This window comes from Phocoena phocoena, chromosome 13 (genome assembly GCF_963924675.1).
Source record: "Phocoena phocoena chromosome 13, mPhoPho1.1, whole genome shotgun sequence".
Lineage (NCBI taxonomy): Eukaryota > Metazoa > Chordata > Mammalia > Artiodactyla > Phocoenidae > Phocoena > Phocoena phocoena.
Window position 1 is genome coordinate 87,514,658 of NC_089231.1, and position 13,597 is coordinate 87,528,254.

The 13,597-nt window shown below is 47.7% G+C and overlaps 1 protein-coding gene across 1 annotated transcript in view; it reads right to left on the reverse strand.

The window, feature by feature from the left end:
* Window positions 1-13,597, reverse strand: part of TMEM132D (transmembrane protein 132D) — a 644,149-nt gene that overhangs the window by 83,178 nt on the left and 547,374 nt on the right. The window contains exon 5 of the mRNA XM_065890030.1: window positions 7,249-7,389. Coding sequence (XP_065746102.1) covers window positions 7,249-7,389 — 141 coding nt within the window. The remainder of the gene's footprint in view (window positions 1-7,248; window positions 7,390-13,597) is intronic.

A 13,597-nucleotide genomic window follows, 5' to 3' on the forward strand; every position in this document is an offset into this window, starting at 1 on the left:
TCCATAGAAGCAGAAGACAAGGATGTGCTGCTGGGTTAGTACTAATTATTACTCCTATCTTCATTAATGAGAATTTCTGATGTAAGTTGGGGTATGAATCACAGCAGGTGTGTTGTACATTCAGATACATTTTAAATGTGATGTGCGAGCTGGTAGCTGTGTGCCTCGTTTTACCACCAATGGAGGTTTGACTCCTAAATCATCACGCAAAACACTACCATTCTTTTGTTAGGTTCCAAAAGAACAATGCAATGGCTTTGTGCCAATGACATGCATCCTGTACAAGATACAGTCTTTAAATGCCTGAGCACTGAGTCAGAGGATTTAAAAGGGCTTATGACTCATATCTCATGCCTTAATGCACCTGTTGTCAACATGTTTTCCTTCTTCATATAACAGTGTCCTTGTAGTCACAGAATTATAAGTCAAAGAAATAATTTCCATCACAGAAATGGAGGGGAATTAGCCAGGCTCACCATTATAGGCGTGTTAGAATCCTGGAAGGTGCTGTGCCTGCAATTTGGGCTTCTGCCACCAGGAGGTGCCCATCAGGAATCCTTTGGCTGATAATGAGCATCTGGCTCCAGGTGTACAGAGATGATGCCTATTGGCATCAAGCAAACAATACATCCAAAATCCAAATTTTACGAAGTATGTGTGTTAACAAAAAAAATCAATGTAACAGAAAACACCATGGGAAGGGAATGGAAGATCTAATACTTTGTGCCTTGCTGGATGTTTATTAATGTTCAATACAAATCTGGGTTTATTCTACCATTGATTCATTCCATAAACATTTATTTATTAAGTAACTGCTATGTGCCAGGCCTTCAGTCAAGTCCAAGAATACAGAAATGAGTCTGACAAATACCCAGTCTAGAATGTCTCCAAACCTGGCAGTCTGTCCACACATAAATAACTGAGGATAACCACATCCCAAGCACAGTCACACCTTTACCTAAGAGTTAAGGTCTAAAGAAAGGTGCCTTCACCTCTAGTGAAATTACTCTTGAAAATTTTTTTAAATTGGGGCTTTTTGGACCATGAATGTATTGTTTGACCTCTAAAGAGGTCCCAACAGAGCGTAGCCCAGGATTTATATAGGACTGGCCTAGAAACCATATATTCTTTTCTCTTGGATTTGAGCCAGTTCTGAGACATCCATTTTGCTCCCACAAGGGGCAGCCTCTGTAAGAATGAAACTCATACAGAAGAAAGTGTGGCTATAGGTGAGGGGGTGGGAGAGAGAGAGAGACAAGGAGAATATTTTCATGGTATCTCTTGAGGTTCTGAACAAAACCCCCAAAAACTAGCCCTGAATGAACTTTTCAATTGTGTCAACAACACTTATTATTTTTTTTATATAAACTTATGTCAGTGTGGGTGGGATTTCCTGTTATTTCCAACCCCTAAGAATCACAAAGGATAGTCTCATCAATATCTGAAATGCATCCATGAGGGATCCACTGCCTTCTTAAAAACCCAGCATCCTTGGGAGGCATAAGGTATCATGCCTTGACATAATTTACAATTCAGCGCGAATAAGTCTTCCAGTGATTTCCTGAGAGGAGGTTTTGATATGGATGGAGGAGAACACAGGAGCTTACTGGGCCTCTGGCTGGGAAGGAAGAGAAAGCAAATAAAAATAAAAAGATGGGGGGCAGGGGAGATGGGCTTTAAAGACAGACCTGCTGCTCAGAGGTTTCCCAGGAGCCTCTGAACAGGTGTTGAGACGCTTCTCCAAGGACCCCTTGGCTTTCTTTCTCAAGGGCCTCTAAATGACACCAAAACATTATCTACACCAAGTGATTCTCTTTCAACACCTGTGATTCACAGAGCAGCATGGTGACAGCAGTGTAGGTTGTGGATTTTGATTTTTACGTTGTGCATCAGGTGGTGAGTCCTGTGGATGGATGTGAAATTGAATGGAGAGAGCTTCTCTACTTTCCTTGAGTCTCTGCATTTCTGACGGTGATTTCACGACTCCCAAGATGACTCAAGTCATTCGGAACTCTTTAGGGCACAAATATCAACGCAGACTTCTTTGATGACCGGTACGATAAGACTAACACAAATTGCTTTGCACAAAAGGACTCTATTCGCTCTTATTTAGGAAGTGGTGTGGTGGGATTCAAGTGTTTGAGCAGTGTCCTAAGGAACTGACTTTTCTGCACAGCGGTTCTGGCTTCCTCTGTTGTTTTTAACTCCCTGGCAGGCTCTTTTCTCAAGATGGACCCTAATAACTCCAGCATATCCTCTCAGGGATACGGAATAAGAACAAAAGGAGATAAAATGCTTCTCTTCCAGGAGTTCCAGCCAAAGCCTCAGGACTGCATCTGATTGGCTGGGATTGGATACTGGGTCTCTCCCTAAGCCAATGACAGTGTCCAGAGGGATGCAGTGCTTTGATTGGCCACGACAGGTCACATGGCCACTGAAAGCTGGGATGGACATACCATTTAAATTGCATGGATTTAAAATAAATGAGGGACTTCCCTGGTGGCACAATGGTTAAGAATCTGCCTGCCAATGCAGAGCACAGGTGTTCGATCCCTGGTCCAGGAAGATCCCACATGCCACGGAGCAACTAAGCCCGTGCGCCACAACTACTGAGCCTGCGCTCTAGAGCCTGTGAGCCACAACTACTGAGCCCACGTGCCACAACTACTGAAGCCCATGTGCCTAGAGCCCATGCTCCACAACGAGAAGCCACCACAATGAGAAGCCTGTGCACCACAACAAAGAGTAGCCCCTGCTCGCTGAGACTAGAGAAAGCCCACGCACAGCAACGAAGACCCAACGCAGCCAAAAATAAAGAAATTAAATAAATAAAATTGTAAAATAAATTAAATGAGCCACGGGTATGAAATACACACTGTGGGAATGCAGTCAGTAACTATGTATAACATCTTTGTGTGGTGACAGATCGTAACTAGACTTACCTTGGTGATCATTTTGGAATGCATAGACATATCAAACCACTAGGCTGTGTACCAGGAACTAACATAGTGTTGTAGGTCAATTATACTCCACAACCAACCAAACAAACAAAAGAGATCAGATTTGTGGTTACCAGAGGCGAGAGGTGAGGGGAGGGGGAATTGGATGAAGACAACCATAGGTACAAACCCTTAGTTACAAGATAACCAGGTACTAGGGATGTAATGTACAACATGATAGACAGAAGTAACCCTGCCGTGTGTTATACATGAAAGTTAAGAGAGTAAATCCTAAGAGTTCTCATCACAAGAAAAAACACTTCTGTTTCTTTAATTATGTATCTATAGGAAGCGATGGATGTTCACAAACTTATTGTGATAATTGAAAAAATAATTGAAAAAAAGAATTTTGAAAAAGAAAGGAAAAATTTGCACAAATTTGCTGCAAAGACGTGGAGGAATTTTCTAGAGAAAACCAGGTTATTGTTATCAGAAAAAGGGTAGATGAAAGCTGGAGAGACAAAGCATACACGTCCATGACAGGAATCGGCAGTGCTTCCTAAAAGCCGTACAACCGAGAAGAAACGCACAATGGATGACATACCCCGTTCATAATAAATAACCAACAAATAGACTTTCCGGAATATAAAATGACACGCAGAATGTTGCAAACCGGAAGCTGATAAAAGTTTAAGTAACAGACTTCCCCAGGGGTAATTTGTGGTTTCTGAGATCTTTCTCTTCTGCAGGTTCACCTGCATAGTTCCCTTAGCACTTTCCTGGGGCCATGATGGAGAGGGTCCTCAATAAATGATCAACCAGATGGAACGGCATATGGTTTCAGTGATAAGGAATAGCAACGTGGGGCAGACGCATCACAGAAGACTTCATGGAACAAGCACATCTTCAACAGGACCTTAAAAAGTAGGAACAGCTTGGATGGGTCAGAGCAAGCTGGCCAATGGTCTTCTTGGCTGAACTTCCCGATCGTGGTTCAATAAATGCTTGTTTGAGGAAATAATAATAAAGTTAAGTAAACCACCCCTCTGCCCAGACTCTTGCGGCGATTATCTGACATCTACAGGACTAAAACCCCAGGACCCGGCTTCTGTGGCTCCCCTGCCTCTGAGTTAGACTCCCTCTCCAACTACACGTCTTCACATATCAGGCTGTGATGTTTGACTAGTGGAATGAGACCCAGGTTCCTTATTTTTCAAATGAGGATCCTGCCCGTCTCTAGAAGTCAAGACCATCACTGCTCCTGGCACGTAGTAAACGCTTCAGAGAAGGGAGTTATTTTTATCATTATCGTGAACAGTCATCCTCCCACATTCAAGCCATGCTGAGCTCCAGTAGTTTTCCAAACATCCCACGATCACTCATGCCTCTGTCCACTACCTTAGTTTGGAGTCTCTTTTTTTAAAATTATTTATTTATTTTTGGCTGCGTTGGGTCTTCACTGCTGCGCGCGGGCTTTCTCTAGTTGCGGCGAGCGGGGGCTACTGTTCGTTGCGGTGCGCGGGCTTCTCATTGCGGTGGCTTCTCTTGTTGCGGTGCACGGGCTCTAGAGCGCAGGCTCAGTAGTTGTGGCGCATGGGCTTAGTCGCTCCGCGGCATGTGGGATCTTCCCAGACTAGGGCTCGAACCCGTGTCCCCTGCATCTGCAGGCGGATTCTTAACCACTGCGCCACCAGGGAAGTCCCAGTTTGGAGTCTCTTGAAAGCAGAGCCTGAGACCATTAGCTGTAGGCAGGAAAGTGGTTCATGGCAGCAGATGTGAGGAAGGTAAGGAAGACAAGAAGAGGAAGGAGGGAACGACAACAAAAGGTGTGTTGTTGATTTGGTTGCCCCTGAAGCACGTGGGGCTCAGCCCTGCTGGGGGCTTCTGAGCAACTGCGTGGAAGGCACAGGCGTTCAGAAGGATGGAGGCGGCAGCTGCTCTACGGGTGTAGGGTTGCCCCTGGGGGTGCTCACTCCCCAGAAGACTGAGAAAGCTCTCCCAGCTTTGGAAACATCCCTGAGACAGATAAGCTGAGAGGCTCACCAGGCTCTAGGGTGGGACACCGTCAGAGCCTGTGCAACAACTTTCCACTTCAGTTACAGCTGAAATCACAGGGGGCCAAGGTAATACGGCCACACAGCACCAAGACCACCTCTGACCACCTTCCTTCACGCTGTTTCCTCTGCCTGCCATGTCCCTTCATGTCTTTTTCAATCTAGCCGACTGGATGTATATTCATCCTTCAGGTCTTAATTGAAATATTTCCCCTGAGAACGCTTTCATGATTCAGTTACACATTTCCTCTTCAGCGCTCCTTGTTCATTACTGCACTGTTGATTCCTTCATTCCACAAACACCTGTTGAGTACCTACTACAGGCCTGGCATTGTTGGAAGCGACGGGGATACAGCAGCGAATGAAGGGGACCAAGGTAGCACTGCCCTCCTGGAGTTTACATCCCGGTGAGACAGTGTGACAATAAATAAAATGAAAATTTTGAATATATAATATAGTTGAAGACATATAAATGTATGATGTACAATTATATAGACTAGACTATAAATAGATGACATATATGAATAAATATGATGGATAAAGGGGGAAGCAGGGATGGAGAAAGGCAGGGCTGTGTGAAAATTTTACAAACTTTGTTCAGGAAAGGCTTTGGCAGGAAGGTAAAGGAGGGAGCGGGCTGGGCAGCCATCGAGGTGAAGAGAGTTAGCAGATGGGGGAGGAGAAAGGGTTTCTGAGCCGTAAGAGGAACAGCAAAGTCTCGCGGCTGGAACAGAGGTAGCAAGAGGGAACTTGGCAAGAGGTCGGACTTGAGGCAGGCGTGGCCGTTGGGCTGTACTTGCCCTGTCCTCGTAAACACTCTGACTTTTCCTTTGAGATGGGAGGGAGCCAGTGGATGGTTCTGAGCTGAGGAATGACATCACCAGGCTTGCACTTGGGTCATCCCGGCTGCTGCATGCGGCCAAGGTGGCCCCTGGGAAACCGAGGAGGTCACCGCTTTGACCCAGGAGGGTTATGGCGGCTTGCATTGGGTGGTGGCAGGACACCATGGGGAAGGGTTGCCTCCTGGCTCCTTGGTGTGTTCACTGCCAGCAGGATTTGCTGAAGGGTTGGATGCGGGAGAGAGAGAGAACGGGAAGTCCAGGATGTGCCGTGATGCTGCTCTGAGCCACTCGAAGGATGGATGTGCCATGTACTGATGTGAAGGGGCTTCTGGGATAAGTGGGCGGCGGCGTGCCATGTAACGTGCCACAGGGCTCTGTTGTCTTCTCCCATCTCTGCCTTCTCTGCAAGCAACTAAGGACAGGGATGTGTCTCTAACCTGTGGTCCTAACATCTGAGACGGGACCCAGCGCTTAGCGGCGATTCAAAGGTGCGTTTGTCCACGGCCCTCTCGTGGGTGGAAACGCGCCCTGGGGTTCTCATGGGGGCAGAGAGGTCTCGCGGTCCCTGCGCAGAACAGGCAGGAAGGCTCTGCCTAGTGCCGGGACCACAAGGCTGGGAGTCCCCCTCCCCGGACCGCACCCCTCACCAGCCTGGGGCGTTTGCTGGCATCTCACAGCATCAGAGGAGGTGCCGGGATGCCTTCGTCTCCACAGTGGGTGGTGGCAGCGTGACAAACCCCTCTCCCCTGCCGACTGGCATCGTGCTACAAGCTGCCTGGCAGAGCAAACTCCGTCCCCCGCCTGGCACATCCCCCAGAGGGCCTTTGCTTTAGATCACTTCTGCGTTCAGTGGAAAAGGAGAAAGGAGAAGCCAGAGGAAAGGAAAGAGTCTGCGGCACTTACATGAGGCCCGGCGGGAGCTGGTCACCTCATCCCTAAGTCAAGGAGAATTCTGCGGGTTGGCCAGGGAAGCGGAGACCGGTTGTGAATCAAAGCTGGGGGTAACTGTATACTTTATACCCACACTGACGTTCCACAAACGCTTTGCGCACTGAAATCACCCCAGAGCGTGGCTGCATACGTGCTCATCTAGCTTCCCTCCCCTTCCAGCCGGGCGGTCGGGGGCCCGGAACCTCGCTTAGGAGGCTGGGCCCTCACCCTCGCAACCTCCCCAGGAGGTGGGGAAGAGGCCACAAGCGCTTGGAAACGCGGAAGGTCAGAGCATCACAGACCAAGACTCCTCCCCAGACCAATGCTCATCCTGTTCTATTCCTGGGCAGGGAATGGAGGCGGCAGGATAACCAGAGCGGGATCGGGGGGCATCCCGAAGGGCCCCGTGGTCCCAGCGGGTCAACCAACACTGATGCCGACACGACAGTGGATTTCTGCGGGGGCCGGGAGGTGTCGACTTGCCTTAATGACGTCTTCATCGGAAGAGCGGCACTCCACAGACTTGAGATCGGTCACGGCGCCGTCCTCCTCCACGGAGACCACCTTCACCGGCACGGCCACCGTCTTCCCAGTGAGGACGGCTGTGTTCAGGATCTCCGCCTCCTGGAAGACCAAACACGTCCTACGGTCACACCCCTGCACGCACGCATGCAGACCGCCTTCCCCAGCCTCCCTACAAAGAGCCCCACCCCTACTCAGGCTCAAAAAGCCCGGCACTGGGCACCGGCCGAGGGGTCACGGCGGCCAGGAGAGAACGTTCCGCCATCACCCAGACTTGCGCAGGGAGAGTGTGATGGAGAAGGGGTATCACGTGTGGGGGCGAAGGAGCAAATGTATCACTCATACGGTGCTTAACAGACCTCACCATGTACCAGGAACTGCCTTAAGCACTTTGTAAATATGGACCTACGAATTCTCACAGCATCCCAACGCACATTCGTATCCGCTCCATTTCGCGGATGGCACAGAGAGGTTTTTGTCATCTGCCCGAGGTCACACAGCTAGGAAGGAGCGAAGGTGGGATGTGAACCCAGGATGCTCAGCTCCCGAGTCCATGTGTTCGCCATTCCAATTGGCATAAATCCACACAAAATGATTCCAATATCAGCAATCAACTGTTGGCCAGAGGAGCAAGGTGCCCAGATTAGTAACGATGCAGGGGGCAGGCAGAGGCTGTGAGAGACCCTCACTCTGTAGGCTGTCGCTCAGGCTTCTTTCACTTACTGCCAGTTTTCACATCCTGGCCTCTGTGCTTGTCTGGAATGCTGTGATGGCCCCAGTGACACTCCCAGAGCCCCATCAATGTGACACACGCACGCACAACACACACCCAAGCATGCGTTTTCCCTACTAAACACTCCCTCCAGAGCTCAGCTCAATGCACGTGTGTCCTCTGGGGCACCCCCCGCTTGCCCCTGTTATTTGCTTGCAGAGGTCGAGGACGTGACAGGCCCTCAGAGCCCAGGAAACAAAGGCAGGGCCTCTCCTTCAGGCACCCGACACACCTGCCGTTTTACTGTTACTTATAGTCGTTCAATCCTTTCATCCCTCTTCTAGAAGGTAAGCTCTGCGGGCTGCATCTGCTTTCTGCTCACCAGAACCTCACCCAGAGCCCGTGGAAGGCATGGTGAAGGGCCCAACAGGGAAGGAACTGGAATCCACACTCTCCTTGCTGTGTATCTCAGTCCTCTGTGCATGAGTACCTTCTTTTATTAATTTTAATTTTTATTGAAGTATAGTTGATTTACAATGTTGTGTGGGTTTCAGGCGTAGAGCAAAGTGATTCACTTACATATATACATATATTTATTCTTTTTCAGATTCTTTCCTATTATCGGTTATTACAAGATATTAGAGTTCCCTGTGCTATACAGTAGGTCCTTGTTTATCTCTTTTATATATAGTCGTGTGTATCTGTTAATCCCAAACTCCTAATTTATCCCTCCAGCACCTTCCCTTTTGGTAGCCATAATTTGTTTTCTATGTCTGTGATTCTATTTCTGTTTTGGAAAGAAGTTCATTGGTATCATTTTTTTAGATTCCACATATATGTGATATCATATGATTATCTGTCTGCATGAGTCCCTTCTCCTTGGCACTGGGTACACAGGTGACTTTTCCCGGACACTGAGCAATAATCCTTACTCTGCCCTCAGTGCGCCCATGCCTCCTCTGGCTACTCTTATACTGTTGTGGCTTGTGAACTGGCACTGTCCTGGGAGATCATATGAGCCCATTTCTCAGATGGAGAACACTGAGCCCTAGGAATCTCATTCTTCTCTGCAGGGATTGTCACTTCTTATCACATGAAAATCAAAGTCCCTGGGCTTCCCTGGTGGTGCAGTGGTTGAGAGTCCGCCTGCCAATGCAGGGGACGTGGGTTCGTGCCCCGGTCCGGGAAGATCCCACATGCCGCGGAGCGGCTGGGCCCGTGAGCCATGGCCGCTGAGCCTGCGCGTCCGGAGCCTGTGCTCTGCCACGGGAGAGGCCACAACAGTGAGAGGTCCCGCATACCACAAAAAAAAAAAAAAAAAAAATCAAAGTCCCTGTGTAACCCGAAATCTCTGTATAACAAAGACTTCCGAGATCTAGCCCATGGCATTCTCAGTTCAACCCCTGTTCATCACATGTCCATCGTGTTCTAAGGGGTTCTGTGTCAGCACGCACACCGAGTTTCTTCTGTCAGTCTGAACTTGACTGACCTAGCCTTGGAACAGCAACAAGAGAACATCTGGACAGGCATTAGGAGCTGTTTAGGGAGGCTTTTGCATCTCTTAGAGACAGGCTTGCAGAGATTCTGGTTAATTTGGTTTTCATGTGAAATCACAAACGCCTGTTTAGCCGCACGCCAGAAGAAGGCGTAGAAGTTTATCATCTTAAAATTACATAACCGTTTTCCTTATGTCAACTTTCCATTTCTTATATAAGATCTTACTTTTCCTTTATAGGACATGGTTCATTTTATACTTAGCTCATTTGGTTTAGCCTTTGGAAATGATAATATATATATACACATATATGTATATAAATATATATTTTGTTCCTTTATTTTAATTCTGAAAGACAAGACTACAGTTTGTAATGTTCCTGAATTTCAAAGACCATGCCTGAATATGCATAGGCCTCCAAATGCCCCATTGTTTATGCACCTTTTTTTTTCCTCCCCTGTGGGTTCCCAGCCAGATTTTGTTTTATTTTGGGTACAAACATAGTAAAAAAGAATAAAGGAGCCCAGTCAGAATGTGGTGCTACTTTCTGTTGCCTCTGGGAAGGAAAAAGGCCGGGCGTATTTTTCTACTCTAAAGGGTAGAGATCAAAAGGAACTATTCTTACTTTGGGAAGAAGTGGAAAAAAAGCATTTTAACTCTCGGGCCCAAACTGGCCCACTTCACAGGGAAAAAACAGACCAGAGGAGCAGCATTAGGACACCAGTATCAAAGAAAACAATTTTGCACATCAGTGGCAGAAAAGTAAAGAGCACGTCTGCTCCAACTCAAAAGGCCTTTAATGCATTTGCAGTCAGGTCAGCATCATGGGAAACGACCCTGCGGTAGCCAATGAGCAGCTGTGAGCCCGCACATCTGGGGTGTTTTCTTATCCTCTAAACAGAAAGCATCACTCTGCCTGCAGGATCTCGGTGGGGATTAGGGACTGAGATTTCAGGCTTCGTATTCCCCTGCCTTCTCTGTGCAATTCTTTGATATTAAGAACCTTCTCTTAACTCTGCTCGATATTCGGTAATAACCTAAATGGGAAAAGAATTTGAAAATGAATAGGAGATATATATATATGTATATATATGTTTACAGAGTATATATATAACTGAGTCACTTTACTGTACACCTGAAACTAACAACATTGTCAGTCAACTATACTCCAATATAAAATAGAAATTACAAAAAAAGAAACCTAGATCAAATCCACCCAATAATCCGTGGACTTCACGGTTATAAAAAGCAATATATTCCCCACTGCTTTTTTTTTTTAAGTTGTTGCTGTGTTTCGTTTGAATGAGTTAAGTTTGTTTCTTTCACTTGCATTAATAAAGTTTTGAGTAGTGCAAAAAATAAAATAAAAAATAAATAAGGTGAAAACAAAAAAGAACCTTCTCTTGTGCATCACTGGCTTTCTCTAGGACGTGAACGGTGGGTGGATGGCTCACAAAAGTCTCTAGACAAGAGGGTGGTGGTGATAGTGCCTGCTGAGCCCTGGCTTGGGCTGAGACGTCATCCCATAAAACCCTTGAACTCAGCTGCCTTATTGTCGTGAGTTCACCTCATCAGAGCCCCTGCGCCTAGGAAACAAAGGCAGCATCTCTTGAGAAAGCTGTCTCAGTCTTTACTGATAGCTCCATGCTCGCCTTCTGCCACCTGGACATCCTGTTCTTGCCAGTAAGTCCTTCCTGGGAATCTGACGACACAGCTGCAGAACTTCAGGGTCACCAGAGGATAGGAGGGAGTGTGGGTGGGGGCAGAGAAGCTGACTGTGGCACCAGAAAAAGGGACAACCTCCTGAGTGAGGCCACACATCCTTTTCTTGGAATCTAACTAATTATCCTCTATTGTAAGGAAACAATAACCGTCCTCATTTTGCTGGAGAAATGATGACCCGCATCTCGTTTTGGAAAGCCCCTAGAATAGATGCTGGGACAGGGACTCAAGGGCCATTTGTTTGGGAGGTTGAGGAAACTTCAGGAAGGGAGTGGGGAAAGGATACAGGGAGGAAGAGGCAGCCAATGAGGGTGTGTGTCCTGCCAGCGACCACAGTGGAGGCTGGAGCTTAGTCCTGCAGGGGTTGATCTCTTTTACGAAATATACCGTGCATTTTATATATTTCAATAGGCTGAAATGGATTATGATATATTTCCCTGCGGGGACGTTATCTGAAATCACCCCTAAAAATAATTCCCCGGAGGGGCAAGGGAGCTGGGGTATTTATACATTCATCCAGCCTGCTGTGTGTGTAGGCAGACAGGCTTCGACAGTCCCAAGGAAAGCTCCTGGCAGACGGTAACACTGGGAATTGGTCTGGAAGGGTGTAAGGGAAATGCATACAGCACCGACAGTCTGCTGTGACTTAAGTGTGAAGTAATTTGACATATGGAGGTCTAACGGATTGGAACCAACATTAGAGTGTTTGTTTGTTTTTTAAAAATTTCCTCCTGCTTCTAGGATTCCAATTTTCTCTTCGGGTATGAGCACAGTCATTTGTTCATAGGCACTCTTGAAAATTAATTGTAAAACAGAGGAGAAGATAATGGGTACAGGAAAACATTACATGAGATGGGGAACAGTCTAAATCACGTCAAAAACAGAAACAGACTCACAGACACAGAAAACAAACTTATGGTTACCAAAGGGGAAAACAGGACAGAGGGATAAATTAGGGGTTTGGGATTAACAGAGACACACTACTATATATAAAACAGAGAACTAACAAAGACCTACCGTATACCACAGGGAACTATACGCGATATCTTGTAATAATCTATAAGGGAAAAGAATCTAAAAAAGAATATATATGTATGACTGAATCACTTTGCTGTACACCTGAAACTAACACAACATTGTAAACCAACTATATTTCAATAACAATTTTTAAAAAACACATCAAGGGGGCTTCCCTGGTGGCGCAGTGGTTGAGAGTCCACCTGCCGATGCAGGGGACGCGGGTTCGTGCCCCGGTCCGGGAAGATCCCACATGCCGCGGAGCGGCTGCGCCCGTGAGCCATGGCCGCTGAGCCTGCGCGTCCGGAGCCTGTGCTCCGCAACGGGAGAGGCCGCAACGGTGAGAGGCCCGCGTACCGCAAAAAAACCCCACACATCAAGAGATGGATCTGTGTGTTAGAGACAGTTTGTAACTCACCCAGCGTGCATTCTGCCTTCCTGCCTACTTACCAAAATGCCAATTTCGTTTGAGGCTGTAAAATGCCCAGCTAAAATTATTACATTTCTCTGGCTGCACTTAAGCTGTGACACAGTTCTGGTCTGTGACATATAAATGGCAGTCACTGGGTGAAGCTTCCATGGAAGTTTTAAAATAAACCAGGTTCTGAAGGTTGTTTCGTGCTACCCCTTTCTTCCTTCCCACTGTGCACAGATGATGCCGGAGCTGGCGCTGTCTCTTGTACCCCCAAAATTGGAGTTTGCTGTTAAGAGCCACACGGTTCAGTGTAGTACAGTTGGTTAAGAGTGTGGAAGCTCTCCCTGGTGGCACGGTGGTTGAGAGTCCGCCTGCCGATGCAGGGGACGCGGGTTCGTGTCCCGGTCCGGGAAGATCCCACGTGCCACGGAGCGGCTGGGCCCGTGAGCCATGGCCGCTGAGCCTGCGCGTCCGGAGCGTGTGCTCCGCAACGGGAGAGGCCACAGCAGTGAGAGGCCCACGTACCGCAAAAACAAACAAACAAACAAAAAACAGTGAGGAATCTCATATGGGACCATTGGGTTCAAATCCCACCTTTGACACAATTCACTGGGTGACCTTGGGCAACTTAACTCCATTTTTAAAAGAATTTTTGTGGATTTTTTTTTTTTTTTTTTTTGCGGTACGCGGGCTTCTCACTGCTGTGGCCTCTCCCGTTGCGGAGCACAGGCTCCGGACACGCAGGCTCAGCGGCCACGGCTCACGGGCCCAGCCGCTCCGCGGCATGTGGGATCCTCCCGGACCGGGGCACGAACCCGCGTCCCCTGCATCGGGAGGCAGACTCCCAACCACTGTGCCACCAGGGAAGCCCTAAAAGAATTTTTTATTAAATATAATTGTTTTTTGACTTTTTGGCTTAGTTCCCCAGACCCGCGCTCCCTGCATTGGA